At 36.5% G+C, this 18,578-nt stretch overlaps 1 protein-coding gene across 3 annotated transcripts in view; it reads left to right on the top strand.

Moving 5' to 3' along the window:
• Positions 1 to 18,578, top strand: part of PRDM5 (PR/SET domain 5) — an 88,539-nt gene that overhangs the window by 27,354 nt on the left and 42,607 nt on the right. The window contains exons 8-12 of one of the 3 annotated variants that reach the window (XM_035325925.1): positions 3,429 to 3,508; positions 10,320 to 10,404; positions 11,700 to 11,857; positions 16,808 to 16,894; positions 18,408 to 18,501. In XM_035325925.1, coding sequence (XP_035181816.1) covers positions 3,429 to 3,508; positions 10,320 to 10,404; positions 11,700 to 11,857; positions 16,808 to 16,894; positions 18,408 to 18,501 — 504 coding nt within the window. Of the gene's footprint in view, positions 1 to 3,428; positions 3,509 to 10,319; positions 10,405 to 11,699; positions 11,858 to 16,802; positions 16,895 to 18,407; positions 18,502 to 18,578 lie in introns of all 3 variants that reach the window. The other 2 variants (XM_035325926.1, XM_035325927.1) reach the window with 2 other exon arrangements.

An 18,578-nucleotide genomic window follows, 5' to 3' on the forward strand; every position in this document is an offset into this window, starting at 1 on the left:
CAAAACAAGTAGTGAGGAAAATCAGCCACTGGCACAAACGGCTGCAGGAAGTGGTGAGTTCTTGATCTTTTGGTATTTTTGGGATACAATGGGATGTCTTTCTGGAAGACATGCTTCACAAATGATTAGCCTTGGTGAGGGTATTGCAGGAAATTCTATAGCCTCTGTTGTGCAGGAAGCCAGATCAGACAATCCACTAGTCCGATTAGGCCCTAGAGTTTTTATATCTGTGCACTGTGAATCAATAGTTTTCAATCAAACTTCACTCTGTTTTCATGAAAGGGCAAAATGCTTCTCTCAGGTCCACAATGCAGATCTCAGTTCTGTCATTCTGCACTCTCTGCATGTCCCCTCTCAATGTCAATGGCAGATCAGTATGTGTGGGGACAGCAGAATACCAGAGTGCAAAGAAAACAGTCTTTAGTTGTTGAGAACACTGAGATGCTTTGTAAGATTTTCATTACGTAAAATCTTTCTTCTGCCAAACTCTTACAGCATACAGAAACCCTTCCATAACAATTTTTATAAAATATTATATTTATTTTTTTGGTATCAGTAAGATTATTTTTTTTCCCAGCCATGAACATTGTTTTGTTTAGGCTCAACTTTGGTCAGTTATGTATAGGTATACAAATTGCTAAATTATTCTCTTGTATGACCACTCCAGGCATGACTGAGGTGGTATGCGTGAAGGATATTTTTGTTCTGCCTACAGAATGAACAGAGCTTTTATTTTGTCACACGGAAGTCATAGAAATCACAACTGGTGTCAGCGCAGGAATGAAAATAACCTACTAATGTTGAGGAACACTTTTTCAGTTCCTTCATGCCTTGCAATACCTGGAGGCAAGGAAAAGTAGAAGGGATTGCTACATGTGTAGTCCATTATGCAAGGTTATGAACGGAGGCATCGCTATTCACTGTCACCTTCCTCACCTCTGGAAGGCTCTTGTTAATGCTCTTGTAAGTTAAGGTACTAAGTTTATTCTTCTATTTATGTGTATCAATACATGTCAATACTTACCACAAGTTTTATAATAGCAAATACAGATGTGAGATAAAGTACTTATTACTACAAATTTAAGTATTGAACTGATTGACAGGGTACATTGTAGTGAAAAATGTACCTTGTGTTATGCTTTCACAGTCTGCTCACTACACACGGGCCGCTTTCTTCATTATCATCTTTCAGTTCTCTGATCCATTGTGATAGTATGACCTAAGCTGGGTGTACTGATTGTACATTCAAAGTCTTTGAAATCCTATATGTTCTTAAAGCTTGCTATTAGATTCTTTTATTTCTTTGTACAAAATGTTTATTGGAAATAAAATTCTTTATTTGGAAATAAAAGTGTGGGCAATAAAATGGTCTAGAAATGAATAACATTCTTTACAAATTCCTCCATTAACAGCAGGCTATGGTATATCAACATGAGATATGCTACCTTTATTTTCTAGCTTAGTTGCTTTAGTTTTATCCTGATCAATCATCAACAGAATGGAAACGCTGAAGACTAAGGCACATTTTGCTAGTCCCAAAGGGCTAAGAAATGCTAGTGTTTCTAGTTATGGCCCCCATAGGTCATTTTTGATTACGAGTCATTTCAACAAGTTTCAGCAAAATGTTATGTATGTAATTTCATTCAATTTTTTAAAAGTAATTTTATTTTAACTATATAAATAATAAATAAGTCTTGTTATCAGTCTCATTTGAAAGATGATACTTTTGTGGGAGAAATTACTGTTGCTAAAGCAGTATGAAACATTCTTTCTGGAATTGCAGTGCTTGCATTTGTGCACACAGTCTTGGCATCAATGGATGGAAAAAAATACCAATTAGGAACATGTGTTATGATTGCAATTAGTCAAAAGACCCAATTTACCTCTTAAGTTAGTAAACCAAAGGAGTAAATTATCTGCTCATATCATGTGCTAACTAACAAGATGCAGTAAAGCATGTCATGAGTTCTTAAGTGAACCTAGGAAGAACAGATCTGTTGTTAATGGCAGTTCCCAGTATCCTGGGTGATTTCTCCTTAGAAGTCTCAGGAACCACTCAGTGGTTTCCTTTCAATTATGTTTGTAAGTGAGAATTTGGTGCAGGCTGATTTGCAGCCACAGACAGCAGGTGTGGTTGCCTCATTTTACTTCATGCACAGAAGGTATGAGGGCACCTTCTTGAAGCATCTGTTAGGTGAGGGTTCTCAAGACCAGCTCTGTTAGCCATCTTTGACTGTTTTGTCTATGTGTATGCTTTAATGTGCAGTCTAGAGTAGCATTTGTGATCTTACAGATCACCATTTTAGTACTCAGATAAAAGAGGAGAGGGATTGTCATTATAATTATTGAAGTTTAGTATTTTGGGAGGGAAGAGAAAAGTAAGGCCAGGATTAATTTCTTCTTCTTGAAGATTACTCCCAAGTAATAATCTGGAAAAACAAATAATCAGAATCAACATCACATTAATTCTTCAGGACAGCAGGAACAGGAAAGATATACAATGCTGAGAGTGAAAAATTGAGCTGGAAACCATCAGTAGGCTTGTTCAGGATCCGTAATTTGTCTGTGTTTGAATAAACAGTGCTTGCTTCTCTTTGGTTCAGATTCCATTATTTGTAGTGTTCAATGTAATGTGAACATTTTTTACATAAGCTATGAAATATCTTGTATAGGCATGTAACTATAAACAAAAATTAGGTTTGTGGTAGCTGTGCCTTGTGATAGTTTTGTGGGTTATTAAAATGAATTTCAAATAATAAATAATAGACAAATCTAATTAAATGCTTTGTCACTTAAAGCAACTGTGAAAAAGGTAGGACAACATATCTGGTAGCGGACCTGTAGCTTGGTTTGTAATTTACATTATAGACTAGATTTGAATTTGTGATCTGGTCCTAATACACATTGCCTGTCATGTTCAGTTGAAGACCATTAAGGCTATGTTAGTAGAATGCTTAATGCTCTCTGAATAGAGAAAAATGGGAAATGGTTGTTTGGGATCTTTTTTGTCATTGCTGCAATAACTTCTTTCAGGAGTATTTCTGTTAAAGCTATAGTATATTTTTTTGAAGATATTAGTTGAATTGACTTCTGGAAGAATTCAGCTGTTCAGTTATAAAATGAATTATTCTTAGCTGTGAATTGTGCTCTTCATATTTGATTGGTTAATGTGTGATAATATCTATATCAAGTTTCTTTTTCTTTTTCTATATTGTTCTAGTTTTCTTGCTTTACATTCCATTAGTAACTGTCTCGTTGGACACCCACAGAGAACTCCTGATATTGAATACTTTCAAGATGGGATACAAATGTAAAAATCTTATGTCAATGAAATGAGCTGTGAAAAGTCACAAACTCAGCAGAAATATTTAGGTTCTTTCTTAGAACTTCCTTTTTAAGATGTTGGTGGTATTTTGTTTTTGTTTCAGGAAATTCTAGGAAGAAGCTGATGTGTTCAGTGTGCAATAAGAAATGTTCCTCAGCAACAAATCTCCAAGAGCATCGAAAGGTCAGTGAGATGAAGGCTAACCCACTGCAGGCTTTGATTTCACTAAAATCTAAGACTGGTCCCTAAGTGACTTGAAAGGTGCTGTAAAGCAAACCTTTGACTAATCTCTGCCATAGATACAAAACATTTTTTTTTTTTTGTTTTGGGTATTTATTTTTGTAATCACAATTGGTTGCACTAAAAATCTTTCTAATGTTGTAATGTTGTACTTTACAGAAAATGTTTGTTCTTGTTTAATTTGTGCTTTCCAATATTAAGTCAAAGATGCATGCTGTTCTTTGTCATTCTTAAGCACTATAAATGTAAAAGTATGTAACCTAACTAAGATGCACATAGGCCTTAAAATAGGTCCATGAGTCTTTGATTTTTGGACAAAATGCCGTCAGTCTTTCTTATTACCTTGTTGAGATAACAGTAAGATTGTTACTTGTAAGGAGTTCTGAGGTAGAAAAAAAGTGAAGTGCTTCCTCAAAAAGTAAATTTGTAATGCTTTTTTGTTTTGTATATAAATTATTACTAGAACAGGAAGGGTTAACACTTCTAAAAGCATCTATTGGAAATAAGGGGTTCATATAGAAATACAGATGGACTATGAATATGAGATTCTGAATCCATTATACCCAAAGGAAGTCCCTGCAAGATTAATTTGATAAATCACTAAAACCCAGGAGATCCTGTTTTTACAAAAAGCTACATTGTACTGTTTATCAGATTAACTGTAAGTCTTTAATAATGCCCTGGTTATAACCTGAATCCTTTGAGGATATAGATGATATCAATTAAAATATGTTGTTGGAAAGGAAATTATGGGGCCCCTCTTTTCTCCCCTTTTCCCCTCAACCCCTTGGCTTGTATTAATACACCCTGCATTTCTTGGCTAACGGGACTGTAATTTGTTCCTCCTCAGACCAAACTGTAGTATGCCTTGCCACATGTTATTACAGATTTTACACTTCAGTGCACCTTATTGATGGTCCCTGAAAATGTAAAATATCATGGTTTAGCATGTCCAATTTATGAAAACTTATTTCTTCATAGTGTAGACACTTTTTTATACAAGCTAATAAGCTTTTCAAATAGCACTGATAGTAGGCCAGTTGTGTGCTTACTCATCTTAAGAATCACCATGAAGATTTTATGCATAAAACTTTCTTTCCTCTTCTTGATTGGCTCCTGTTTTAAGACATACAGAAAATAGATATTCCAGATTCACACATCTCCATCAGGTAGTGAAAGAAATTGCTTGTAAGACTCATGCCTTCTATTATTTGAACTACTTTGCTTTTGTACGAAGTGGGGAGAAATCCATCAGCAACATCACCAAAGATAGTTAAGCAAGAAAACCAGTAAGAAAATAATACGTATAACAGGGAGGAAACATATTTTTTTTTTTTTCACCCATTTCCTGTCAGCGTAAAGAAATAAAACTAGGAAATATAAAGGTAAAGTAAAACAGAAAATAAGCATGAACAACTGGAAGAGAGTTCTGACAGAGAAAGAAGGTAAAGATGATGACTACAGGGGAGGTTGAGATCCATTTACTGTGTGAAGACAGTCATTCAGATTGCTATATTTCACATCATTGTTGATTTAAACTTATTTTATCTTTGAGCATTTTCCAGATTGTTTGTCTTAAATGTCTAAAGACAAGCCCTTTCTTTGCCATTCACAATTAAAGTTCATTCTCATCATCTTCTGTCCCTTAATCATAGCCTCTTGTTTTCCAGACTGTTGCTTGTGCTGTGCTAATTTTTGGTGACTTCACTTTTTTTCTTTATCAAAATATATTCAAGGAAATGTTGGGCTGAAAGAGACCCCAGGAAATTTTCATGCCCATTTCATTCCTATTTGGTAGAGGGGAGTAAGTATGTACCTAAATCATCCTAGGTATGCACTGTCTCAACTCCTAAAGAGTTTCCCTGAAGAAAATTATATGACCTCCATAGGTATCTTTTTGTATTCTGTTTTTGAAATGTGCTCATTAGTCTAGTGTTGTTTTTTTCTTATGTCTTACTTAAATCTACTTCTTTACTGCAAATTGAGTTAATTATTCTTTGTCTTATCCCAGAGAATGCCAAGAAAAATTCATCACCATCTTCTTTGTAGCGGATCAGCACACTGCAAAATTGTTATGAGCATCCTTTGTCTTTTCTGGACTGTATAAACACAATTATCTTAACCTTTCTTCATGCACCTGTTTTCCCAAACTATTTAATTTTTTGTAGGCATTTTTTTCCTGTCATTTTTTTTTTCCTTTTCACCTGTATGCTTGCTGAAGTCAGCTGCCCAAACAAGCAGAGCCACGATGCTTAGTTGAGACCTTAATAGTCCCAAGTAGAGGAGGGTGATTTGGGGACTGTGCTTTTTAACAGCAGAATCAAATTCATTATTCATATTTTGTTTGGAATTCATTATTATTCTCTGTAGTGGTCCTATTTGTTTCTTTGATATCTCCATCCTACATATAGAGTGGTTTTTGAGCTTCATTTACTGTCTGGAAGTCATTTTGCATTCTGTTTTTGTATTTGTTAGGGATTACAGTACTACCCAGAATAGTGTCATCAACATTTTTTACTTTATATTCCAAATATATTTATATTCCAAATTACGTATGCTAATACAGCCCTCATCCTGCATAATGCTTATAGATCTTCAACACCAGTTATGGTGTTACTATATTCCTGCTTGTTGTAGTAGTGATCAGTATCTTTGTATTCTCCCATCTGTCTATATTCACCTTTTTTCTTTGTCTTATCCTCCAGTTGTAAAGTGACAGCCTTCTACCTCATAGTTATTCTAGTTGGGCTGTAACATTATGTGGTAATGAAAAATAAAGTAAAAAAAAAAAATACCAGTAACCACAACTCAGCAAATGCAGTACAGGAGCTTACAGAACACTGGGTAATGGAAGTGTCATAAAACAAATGCCTGTATAAAATGCAGGATTACTTCTCTGGTAAGACTTGTTTGGGCTATTGCATTTCTGGATTTCTTAGCAGACTTCTTAGAAGAATCTGTAAGATTCCATTAAGAGACATGCTGCTGTGTGATCTGCCAGAGAGAAAATGACAGAAGTCATTTGACACCAAGTTAGGTGCGTGTGTCGATCTGCTCGAGGGTAGGAAGGCTCTGCAGGAGGATCTGGATAGGCTGCACCGATGGGCTGAGGTCAACTGCATGAAGTTTAACAAGGCCAAGTGCCGGGTCCTGCACCTGGGGCGTAATAACCCCAAGCAGAGCTACAGGCTGGGAGATGAGTGGTTGGAGAGCTGCCAGGCAGGGAAGGACCTGGGAGTGATAGTGGACAGTCGGCTGAATATGAGCCAGCAGTGTGCTCAGGTGGCCAAGAAGGCCAACGGCATCCTGGCTTGTATCAGAAATAGTGTGACCAGCAGGGCTAGGGAGGTGATCGTCCCCCTGTACTCGGCTCTGGTGAGGCCGCACCTCGAGTACTGTGTTCAGTTTTGGGCCCCTCGCTACAAGAAGGACATGGAGGTGCTTGAGCGGGTCCAAAGAAGGGCGACGAAGCTGGTGAGGGCCTGGAGAACAAGTCCTATGAGGAGCGGCTGAAGGAGCTGGGCTTATTCAGCCTGGAGAAGAGGAGGCTCAGGGGCGACCTTATCGCTCTCTACAGATACCTTAAAGGAGGCTGTAGAGAGGTGGGGGTTGGCCTGTTCTCCCACGTGCCTGGTGACAGGACGAGGGGGAATGGGCTAAAGTTGCGCCAGGGGAGTTTTAGGTTAGATGTTAGGAAGAGCTTCTTTACTGAAAGGGTTGTGAGGCATTGGAACAGGCTGCCCAGGGAGGTGGTTGAGTCACCATCCCTGGAAGTCTTCAAAAGACGTTTTAGATGTAGAGCTTAGGGATATGGTTTAGTGGGGACTGTTAGTGTTAGGTTAGAGGTTGGACTCGATGATCTTGAGGTCTCTTCCAACCTAGAAATTGTGATTCTGTGATTCTGTGAAGAATCTGTAAGATTCCATTAAGAGACATGCTGCTGTGTGATCTGCCAGAGAGAAAATGACAGAACTGAGGAGGAGCCTACTGATCTGTTTGAGGAGATTTTATGAAGAAAACTTGATTCCTTCTTAACTTATGGTCCTTTCTGCCTTATAGAGGGGGACTTCATGCAAAATCATGCTGAGGAGAATCACTCTTAAATGTTACCTATTTTTTTTTCCTGCCTTTTTTTACCTGGCAGGTCCACGTGTCTCCAAATTATTTTTTCTGCACTTTTTTGTTCAATGTCAGCCAGCATTTTGTTTTGCTGTGCAACCTTTGTTTGTCATGATTGCTGTGAAAACAGCAGAAATGTAGTGAAATCCAAATGTCAAATATAATTTAAAAATTGTCAGATCACAGAGTAAATTGAGTTGAATGCAATGTTCTGTTATCCTTGTGTTCTTAAAAGCACTTTATTCTGACACAGAGTCTCATCCAATTCATCCAATTCTTGGAGTGGTAGATTGAAATTTAAGTTAGATTTTGGAAGCGTTTAACATGGGTGACTTTTATCTTCCAAGTTTTACTGCAGTTTTACCCCTAGGACTCTTTTGAATGACCTTTTGTTTTTCAGTAGACCTCATGAAAATTTTAAGATGGATAGTCCTGGTCGTGAAGGCATATATTTATCTGAGTATACGTTAATGTAGCTCAGATGTTTGCTAGCTTGTATAGCACTTATTAACTTGTTTTCTGAAGATGTAGCTCTTCAAAGCCCTGTGCAACAATTTTAAGTATGTTCCGACTGTAATGTAATAGAGGTTTATGGTGATAGCTGTTACAGCTCCCCTAAAAAGAGTAATGTTATATTAATAAATCATTGCACAATCACATCTGTGATATTACTGAACTGAATGAACAAATTTGCATAGTGTACTCGTAAAGCATATTACTTGACAAGTTCTCTTAATATGAAAATTTGTTTGAATATTTTTGTTAATAAAAATATTTGCTATACGTTAGTACTGTTTTACTAATTGTGTAGTTTTCTAACTGACTGAAAAGTGCCAGCAGTGGATTAATGTTTGATAGCTACAGCTGTTTAATGCATACATGTCTGTCTGATTCTTTTCTAAAGAATTGATTAGAGTACCAGCTTACCAGCTATAGAGTATGCATTTGATATCAATAGCTTTTTAAAGTGTGCACACTCAAGTCTGTCTGAACACAAATGTACTCAGTGAGACTGTTTAATAAACAATGACCATAAATTGAAATCAGCTGTATAGAGGTAAAGCACAACCTTGGATTCTGATGTGTTAAATAGTAGACTTAAGAATACCTTACAAGTTATTTCAAAGAACTGTGGCAGAGGGATTCTGATATTACTCGATTACAGAGCTTACATGTAAACTTCATTCAGCAATCTAAGTTAAAATCCAGATCACTTTGGAAAGGGTAGAGTAGTAGATTGTTTGTGTATATAAGAGAAGTTAACCTGAAATGCAGCTGGGTAAACAGGATATTTCAAATGAATGATCTTTACTTGTGCTTAACACCTGGTTCTGGCTAAGTATTTGGTTAAGCATCACCGTTCAGAGTGTGCAAACTTATAGAGATTGCAGGAAATGGCATAACCACTCTTTAGAGCAAAGTAAACGTTTTAGTAAACTGAAGTTAGTTTGGGAGTAGCAGAATAAAAACATGGTGAAGCAGCATTCTTACAGGGGATCTCTTTTTATTTTTTTCTTTTGTTTTAAGTGGAGGTCTTGGTTGATCTTTTTTACTGTGCTGTCCACAAATGTTTTTCATTAGTGTTGCACTGAACCTTTAATATTTGTTATTTTTAGCTGCTAGATTCTCCTCTCTGTAGAGCTCCCCAAAAATGTTTAATGAAACGTGATCTCTACCAGGAAGTTTTGCTGTCTAAGGCTGTAGTTCCAGAAGGCTAAAAAGTTTGTTTAGTTGCGCTGTGACCAGGTTAAGGTGAGGCTGCTGAAAGCAAGTGTAACACAGGGGAGGGTGAATGGTAACCCGGACAGGGTTTGCCATTGTAAAAAGTACTTGTGCTGCATGAGTTGCCTCTGTTCACCAGATTAAATAACAAAAATGGTGAAGTCGTTTCTTTTATCAGTATAATTACCAGTATAATTACTCTGACTTTGACTTTTTTTAAAGAATTCGTTTTTTTCCCATGTTCTTTAGCTGATGGTAGATATTGCCAACTGAAAGGGTACCTGGCTGTTAGCCATGTATGCATATATCCTTCATGCATGCCTTATGTGTATGTGCTGTGTCTGGAAGTGGAAATGTACTGAACTGAATGAAACTAAGACCTGCTAAATTCTAAATAAATGTGTCCCTAAGTGGTTTGGTGGAGCACAATCATTTTAAAACCACCCCTGTAGTTAATCAGATTTTCTTTCTACGAGTAGAGACAAATTCTAATAGAGTTTGATGGTATTTGTATTTTGTAATTATTACAGTAGTTATGAAGTAGTTATTGTGTTGTTATTTTTACTTGTGGCTGATTTACTAGAAGGAAATGTTCTCAAAAGGTATTCTGCATCTGATTTTTAAGCTTTCATATTAATCATATTTTAAATGGATTGGTTATTATGATTTTGCATAGCCTTTGTTTCTAAATAAAATTTTAGTGATTTTTTAAAAATGATTACGAACACTTTTTTGGGGGGAGATACTGTTGTTCATTGGGGGACTAGCAAAGGGGATATCACAATATCTGTAGATATTAGTGTAGTTGATGGCTCAGAATTAGTTATGGTCTATTAGAGAATTTTTGTATATGTAAGATGTGTGATCTTGTTTGAGACAGGTATTTAATTATCATTAAATGCTCATTTTGCAGGTTCATGAGACCTTTGAATGTCAGGAATGTGACAAGAAATTTATTTCAGCTAACCAGCTAAAACGCCATATGATAACTCATTCAGGTAACATACAAAATGACACGAACCTATATATAATGTGTTAAGTATTTAGTGTATACTCAGTTTTATCTGAATTGGTTTCTTATAGAAGGCTTAATGAATTAATTCTGTGTTGTCCTCAGCTGTTCAAGCAAGTCTTAGATTCCAAGGAAACTATATAAGTTATCATTTCTAAGCCTTTCAAAAATCTAAGTGTAATGCAGTATTCTTACACCTGTTGCTGCTTTGTCAAGCTATTTTCGCATGCTAATTGGGCTAGATGATGTCAGTTAGCTGGGATGGGGTGAGAGATTGTTGCTTGGCTTATAGAGGAGGTGAAGAACTAGTGAGTGGCATTTTATGTTGAAAAGAAGAGGATGGGAGCTGAGGTATGTCATCAGGCAGAGATCTGTGATAAAAGGGGAAACATTCGTGTATATTTATCTGTATATGTTTAGTGGGCTCATATATGCAAAGAGTTCTCAGGCAGAGGAAAACAGCTCATACCCCACACCATTTCATAGCCCACACACAAAAGTTTCATTGTGCCTGTTTTCTGCCAGAACGTGTCACTGTGAGCAGGGAGTTGCCTGTCCATAGGCTTTGCAGTAGAATGCAAATTGGCTCTGCCAGGATTTCTGATCACTGCAATCTAGCGATTTTATATCTTTCACCAGTGATTAGAAACATCAACCAACACAACAGAAACACAAACGTTGTTCTGTCAAATACATTAACATTTTAAAAATGCAGGTTTTTACAGCTGCACAGTCTTGTAAATCAACTATTTTCTTGGTATCAGTCCACACCGAAAGCTCATTTCTTGTAACATAATCTATATTTCAGAGGCTCTTAGCTTGCTTTTGACATTTTTGGATGAGCATTAATGTTGCAGTCACCAGTCAAAGCATAAAGGCCTTTTTCATAGCATTTTTTGGTTTTGAAAGCTAATATGTATATTGTTAATTAAGTTTTAAAACATTTAAACTGTCATGCCCTCTTTCACATTTGTAATCTGGAAACAGGGTTTTCCTCTTTGAAGTCATTCTCTTTTGATTTAAGCTAATTAATCAGAATTTAGTATTAGCAATGATTATTGCAAAGAATGTGCCAATTTCTTGAGATACACCATGGCTCATCTGTTGTGAAGTGACATAACTGTCTAACATAAAGGGCATTAGTTGTCTTTCTAATTGGTTTAATCTTAATTGGGTTGACTTAATTGCAAAAATCTCTCTGAGGAGATGACTGTCTCTGCCTTTCATCTTCTCCCCCTGTATAAAACAGGAGATTAAATGTCCCCCACTCATTTTCTACAGAAAAACGCCCCTACACCTGCGAGGTTTGCAATAAGTCCTTCAAACGACTTGATCAAGTGACTGCACACAAAATAATACACAGTGAAGATAAACCTTATAAATGCAAGCTTTGTGGAAAGGGATTTGCCCACAGAAATGTTTACAAGAATCACAAGAAGGTAAAGCACTCTGCTGTTGTTGTTTACAGGTCTGCCAGCCTCAGATTTACAGATTTTTTTTTTCTTTAAAGGGTTGAACATGAAGCTCTGGCATGCTTATATTGGAAAATGTATTTTTTAGTGATTGTTGTTATAAGCAAAATCTCAAGATAATAACTGTAGTTAAAACAAAATAAGTGAAATAAGAAGGAAATCACACTTGCTTGATTAAAAGCATCAAATAAATTCCCATTTTGACTTTTTTTTGTTCTATTTTTGTTTTATTATTTTTTAACATTAGTATCTCAAGTTAAATTTTAAACTGATCTAATATTTTTTTCTTCAATTTTATTTTTTAAAATACCACATTTGAATAAAACTGTAGTCTTGTTGCAGTCATTCCTAGTTGTTAGACTTAGCAGTAGATGCTTTCCAAGCTATACTGGATTTGCAATGAGTAGTGTTCCCACATTAAAACAACATCAGAAGAAACATTACCTGAGAAGTAGGCTCCTGAAGGGATGCTCTGCTTCTGTTGACTTAAGCTCAAATCTGCTTGACCTAATTTTCATAATGCCTGTCATTAATTTTAACCTGGGTTTACATTTTTAATGGCAAAGCTGTATCCACAATGGCTGTATCAGAATTACAAGACAGAAGAAAATCTCTATTTTTGTGCCCAATATTTGGCAGTTTTATTTTTTTACTTTCCCCTTTTCTTTCTCCCTTTTGATGAAGCTGATACACCCATACTTACAAGTCTTTTGCAGTTTGGCTCCTGTTATATGCCATCTGGGAATTTGGCACAGGATCTTTGCACTATCTCTTGCACTTTCAGCAATAAATCATATTAGAGTAATAATAATGCCTCTCAGGGTAAAATGGTGATGACTGTCTAAAACAGAAAGCAAGCAGAAATCTGCTGAAAGACAAGATTCAGTCCCATATATGTTGTGGTTACATCTTGTGTTTTAGACTTTAATGGGGCAGAATCTCACAGATTGGATATATTCTAAGAAATATATAGAAAACTGTCTGGACAGATACTTCTGCATCTTAAATGAATAGTTTTTGTGTGTTTCCCTAGGTTAATTTGCAGCTGATGACTGATAGGGAATTTTGGCTGTGAGTGGACTTTGGGTTAAGTATGAATAATGAGCAAACACTTTGACCCAATTCAGTGTTCAAAACAGCAGCACCACTAACATAAGCAAGGATTGCATAAAAGAATGTCACAGAATTGGTTCTTGTGTCTGTCAAGGATTAGAAACTCCACATAATAGGAGAAACATTAAAATTTAGACAGTGTTAGCAAGTACGTAATTTTGACAGAATTCTTTAAAGCATGTTGGAATACTTATTTTCTGAACCTGTTTGCACATAGTACTGGATGTAAATTGTCCCTGTCCTATAATGAGAAAAACTTAGTTGTGTCTTTACATGAAGTTTACCCAAACAGTTGTGCATATTCACCCACCTACATTTAGGTTTCTAATTTCACTTGCTAAATGAAGGGTTAAGACTGAGAGACAGGACTTGACATAGATGTCCTGAGTTGCTTTTCTGAGACACCTATGTTTCTACTGAGTATAGAAGTTTTAAAGATACTGCTTAGCAGAACATGATGCCTAGATTTGGCCTTAGATGTCCCTAAAATCTTCAGTACAGGAACATATTTTTAACAAAGGTAAACAAGGAGAGGTAGGAGATAACAGAGGGAGATAGGAATATGTATACACAAAACAAATTGTAAGGTGTAAGCCAAGTATATGTTAGTTTGTGATGCCAAAATAGTTTTAAGTGCCATTATTTTGGCAGAGCTGTACTACTACAGGGGGAAGAGAACGAGAGTTCTGTTGCTTGGTCACAGAAATGATGAACCAGTAAGAGTCAAAATGTAAACTTTTATTTCTCATACTTCTGTGTATTTGTTCTACTCAGGTTTTTAATGAGTCTTCACGTGTGTACTCCCTTAAGACCACACTTTAGGTTTCATTTTCTTCTGAAGCAAGAAAAATTGACCTCAATTATAATTGAAATTATAAGTGCTTTTTTTGAGTTATTCCTTTATGGAAGCTACTTGATCTGTTTTTGTTGGAAGTATCAGAATAAAAATGACATTTGGCTCTCACAACAGATGCTTTAAAATATTTCTTGGATGTAGGTGGTTGGTCATTTCAAAGGTACAGAAGGAGAATAGTTTCACATTTCACTGGAAGATAGACGGGTTTTGCTATGAGCACGTCTACTCTGTTTAGTGGAGCACTGGGATGTGAACCCTACTTTAGCACTTGTTACACCCTTGTAGGCACACATCTGAGAGGCAGGAGCCATTAGTCTTTTTGTGGTATCACTCTGATGTACTGCTGCTGCACACAAGCACTACGCTGCTCTGTGTAGGTGCATGTGCAAGCTTGCTTTGTCACTTGCTTGGAGATAGTGTTATGCAGCGTGGAAAGAGCTCAAATGTCTTGAAAAAGCTCAGACTAAATCACTGAGTGGTCATGGGAAGAATATGGCTCCATTTTTGTGACAGAGTGTAAGGATTAAAGTTGTGTTATTGCAGTGGAAAATCTACTAACATTGCAGATTCAAAAGTAGTTGTGCAGGCATAACAGTGGGAGTGTATGTTAAGATAAGCAGATAAGAGGAAGAGAATAATACCTGAAATTAAGAGACGAGCACAGTATTATGTTGTGTTACAGATAAAAGTAGTCACTTATCATTCAGGACAGACTGGATGAATGTGAATATTCTGTGCCATGTAATGCAGGTTACTTCTATACAGGACAATGCAAAGTTTTTGCTCCATCTGCTACTTTGCTATGTATAGAGGATGAGTTCAGAGAATAAAATATGAGGAAATGACAGTGAGCAGAAGTAGGTCACCAGACATGGGATTTTAAAGGGTTTATGGTTAATCCAGGGATATTTGGTCCTGGGGAGCATAATGATTTAAAGCAATTGTATTCCCTCATCTTCTCTACTGGGAATGGGTAGCCTTGGGCTGGGTTTGAACTTCCACAGATGCTATTGTAGGAAAGGCTGCCATGAGATATTCCTTAAAAGCCCATCCTTAGTTGCTTTGATTATATGACTGTCCAAAAAGTGCACTGAATTCTTCTGAAAATGGCCATCTGCAAACCTTAAAGGGTTGGAGGTGCAGGCTTTTTGTGGAATGATGACTTCATTTTGTACGGTTTCTGAAGACAGATGCCAGTGCCCAAACTGTATCCAAATAAGCCTAATCCAGCACCTATAATTTCTGTACCTTTCAAAATACTGTAATCAGTGGTATCCAACAGAAAATAAGGAAATTAGAAAGGAATTGTTTACTCGATTTTAAAGTATTTAAGGGGATAGAAACATGGAAAACAATTTTAAAGAAATGTGTTTAATTTTTGTAATCAAATAGAATCATAAATTGTGTTTTTCTACATAGTGTATATGCAAGTAGAGGAAAATGTGTATAATATAGTAGGAGTTTTTGGTTTTGTACTGTTGTTTATGGTCCAACTGGCATTTTAACAGTGGAAAGGTTCATTCAGCAATTTTGATCTCCTCTAGAGGAGACAACAGTAAAAACATCCGTTTTGGGTTTGTGCTTTATTTTCCGTTCCCCAGCCTGCTGGGAATGTCTGGTGAAGAAGTAGCACAAAATAAAGTAATGGTATTTTTTTAGTCTAGATAGAATCTTTCTCATTGGACTGTGATTATAAAGAGTTGCAGTACTGCATCCAAACATTTACTGCATTTCAAGGTTTAGCGTGCTACTAATTTACAGAAAAAGCTATGGATAGTTTAGAAAACTGTGTAAACCTTCTATTTAGTGGTAGAACATCAGGTCACTGAAACTAATTGCAATGTTAGCAATATGTACTGCTTATATTCTACTCTAATTCAGGTTGTAAAATGAGACTGCAACTCACATTGTTTAGTTTGACCACCTTCTTTTTTTTTTGAATTCTAATGCTGCAGACTTCCATACTAGATGTTTCATCTTATTTGAATGGAAGGCAATTATAGAAATCTCTCTCCTGAGAGCAACTTCAGTCCATTTTTCCATATGCAAATCCAGAGCAGCCTTGTGTATTTTGCAAGATGCTGCTGGGACCCCTATCCAAAAATAAAATCAGTTATTTAATTGTATGAGCATAGTCTATTGCTTTGTACTGCTGTGTACTTATATGTAGCTAAAAAACAAAGTCTAATTTATGTGTGCACTGTGTACCTGTTACCAGATATGTACATGTATCCTATTATATAGCAGATTGCATGGCTATTTAGTATATGCCCTCTCTTCTAGCAGCTTTTAGTAAACTTGTTAGCTGCTTTTTAATATTTAATGTGAGCTCGACAAATGTACTGGCCCACTTCTGGGATTGGCAGTTCCTGTAGTATAACTGTGCTGCTCGTAGTTGATCCCAAGCTTGCATAACTAAGTGAAGAGCTTTGACAATGGTGTTGACACATCCATCTCAAAGTGCATGTGCCTTGACAGCTGAGATTTTCTGCCCCTTCTCTGACTGAATGGAAGCTTTCTCTTTTCAGGAACCTATTAGTAGCACATAGGAGGACAGTATTAGAAATAATGTGCTTGTTTGCGGGGATAGCTTTCCTCATTAATATTTTCATGGCTTTTTGTAACACACGTAGCTTGTTTCTGGGCTTTTCACAGATGGGGCAGATGAGATGGGATATCTATGTACCCTTGCATGTGGGTATGACTAGTTAGACACTTGTAGTGAAGTTCAGAAATGTAGGTGAATTCTTGTATTTTGGTCAAAAGCCTAGAACTGGCAAGAGGATGCTAAGAAGGAATTATATGCAAGTGACTGTGCTCTTCAGAACTATCACTCAAGTGTTCTAAAACAGGGCATTTTTAAAATAAATGACATGAAATTTGCGCTTGTGAAAGGTGCCAGATTGACAGCCCTAGAGACTGAACCCTTCTATTTATCCACAGAACAGGTACAGCACAGACAGCAGCACTGCGAGCTTCCCCACAGTGTCTCGTCAATATGTCTCAACCCTGTTCTGGAGGAACCACCTATTGAGGTGAGAGGGTAGTTCAGTCTCTTCATGTCCTGTCAATCCTTGGCCTGACTACTGAGGCTGCCAAGCAGGGTGTCAGCTAATGTAAACTGTGATGTAAACCTCTAGCAGCTGGATTCAGCAGATTTTATATAACTTGTAATATATTCCACGTGTTTGACAGTGCTCCACTTGCATTTTTGCTTTAAGTGATGTAGGCTTGGGGTCAAAGAATTCACTTTGAGTCCAAATCCTCTGTATAACATTGCAAGTAATGATTTGGCACTGTTATTTACGTGAGAGGACATTTGTGTTAAAAATCAGTCTTGTTTTGAGGCTGTGAATTTACATGTAAGTTACTACACTGGCTCCCCATAGTCTTTTTCTCCCTCCACATTTTAAGGGATAGCTGTAAATGTCATATGGTATTAGGAATTTTTCTACCAAAAGCAGAAATGGATCATATGCACATGTACCATGCTAGTATTTACCATTACCCTACAAAATTAATTAATTATCCTATTTTCATACATACTACTGAACATTTGCCGTCCATCCCTTTTTCCCCTTGGCACTTGAGCTTCCATTTAAGGTTTTTGCAAGCTAATACCATGTTCAGGTACTGATGCTTTAAAAATGTGCTTTCCTTTACAAAAAATAGTAGGAAATTGGGTAGATAAATTGTATAGGTTAGTTTACTATCTATAGTGGGATAGCACTCAATATCACTGGGAAATGTGGAGAGGAAAAGGGAAATTTACAACAGTAGGATGAAGCTGGATGTTTCCCAGGCTCAAGAAAAGAAACATGCTTCTGCAACTCTGCAGTTTGTGAGATTCATCCAAACTTAGCCTTTTATTTTATTTATGGCTTTGAAGGCTGTTTCTATTTTTCTCTCTTGAAGGCTATTGAGACTTGTTTCTCAGCTATGGTGAATTTTTATTACAACAAACAAAAATCTCATTTCTGATGCTTCTGTGTGTTTTTTGTTTCTTTTAAAATATGAAGTTCAAACAATGATATGCAAGAAAATGTGAAGTTCAAACAATGATATGCAAGAGTAGTCTCATTATTTGAGAAAATTTCTTTGCCAAATTTTAGACTACTATCTTGAGATAATCAGATTTGTTTTAATGTTAACATTAACTGAAAAAAATACAGGATTTTATGTACACCTCTTTAATTTTAAAGTTTTTATTTGTATTAGTGAGTATGTAAAGCCAGTGTTAGTGCTGAAGAAGAAATGAAACTGATCTTGTAGTTTTCCTCCTGGTTATTCTGTATTTTTGTTTCCATTTACATGCATGCCTCATATAACATTTCTGGGGACCGGGTTGGTACATTAATTCAGTAGCTGCTATGCTGACTTTTAGGATTCAAGATGATGGCAGAATGATTGTTTTAATTCCCTGTCCCCTGATACTTCAAATTGTTATTATATCCCCTCCTGAATCCAGTCTGTAAAATTAGCTATAATTACTGTAATGACAGCTAATTGATTTCCCTGAGCCTCTAACATGTTGTCTTTCATCTGCAGACCCATTCTGAAGAGAGACCATTCCAATGCGAGGAATGCAAAGCTTTGTTCCGAACCCCATTCTCTCTACAAAGGCATCTGCTAATCCATAACAGTAAGTACTAAGTCAGGAAAAAGAACTTCCTCACTTCTCATATTTGACTGAGAAAAACAGATGTATGGCACCTTGCT

This window comes from Oxyura jamaicensis, chromosome 4 (assembly GCF_011077185.1).
Source record: "Oxyura jamaicensis isolate SHBP4307 breed ruddy duck chromosome 4, BPBGC_Ojam_1.0, whole genome shotgun sequence".
Taxonomy (NCBI): domain Eukaryota; kingdom Metazoa; phylum Chordata; class Aves; order Anseriformes; family Anatidae; genus Oxyura; species Oxyura jamaicensis.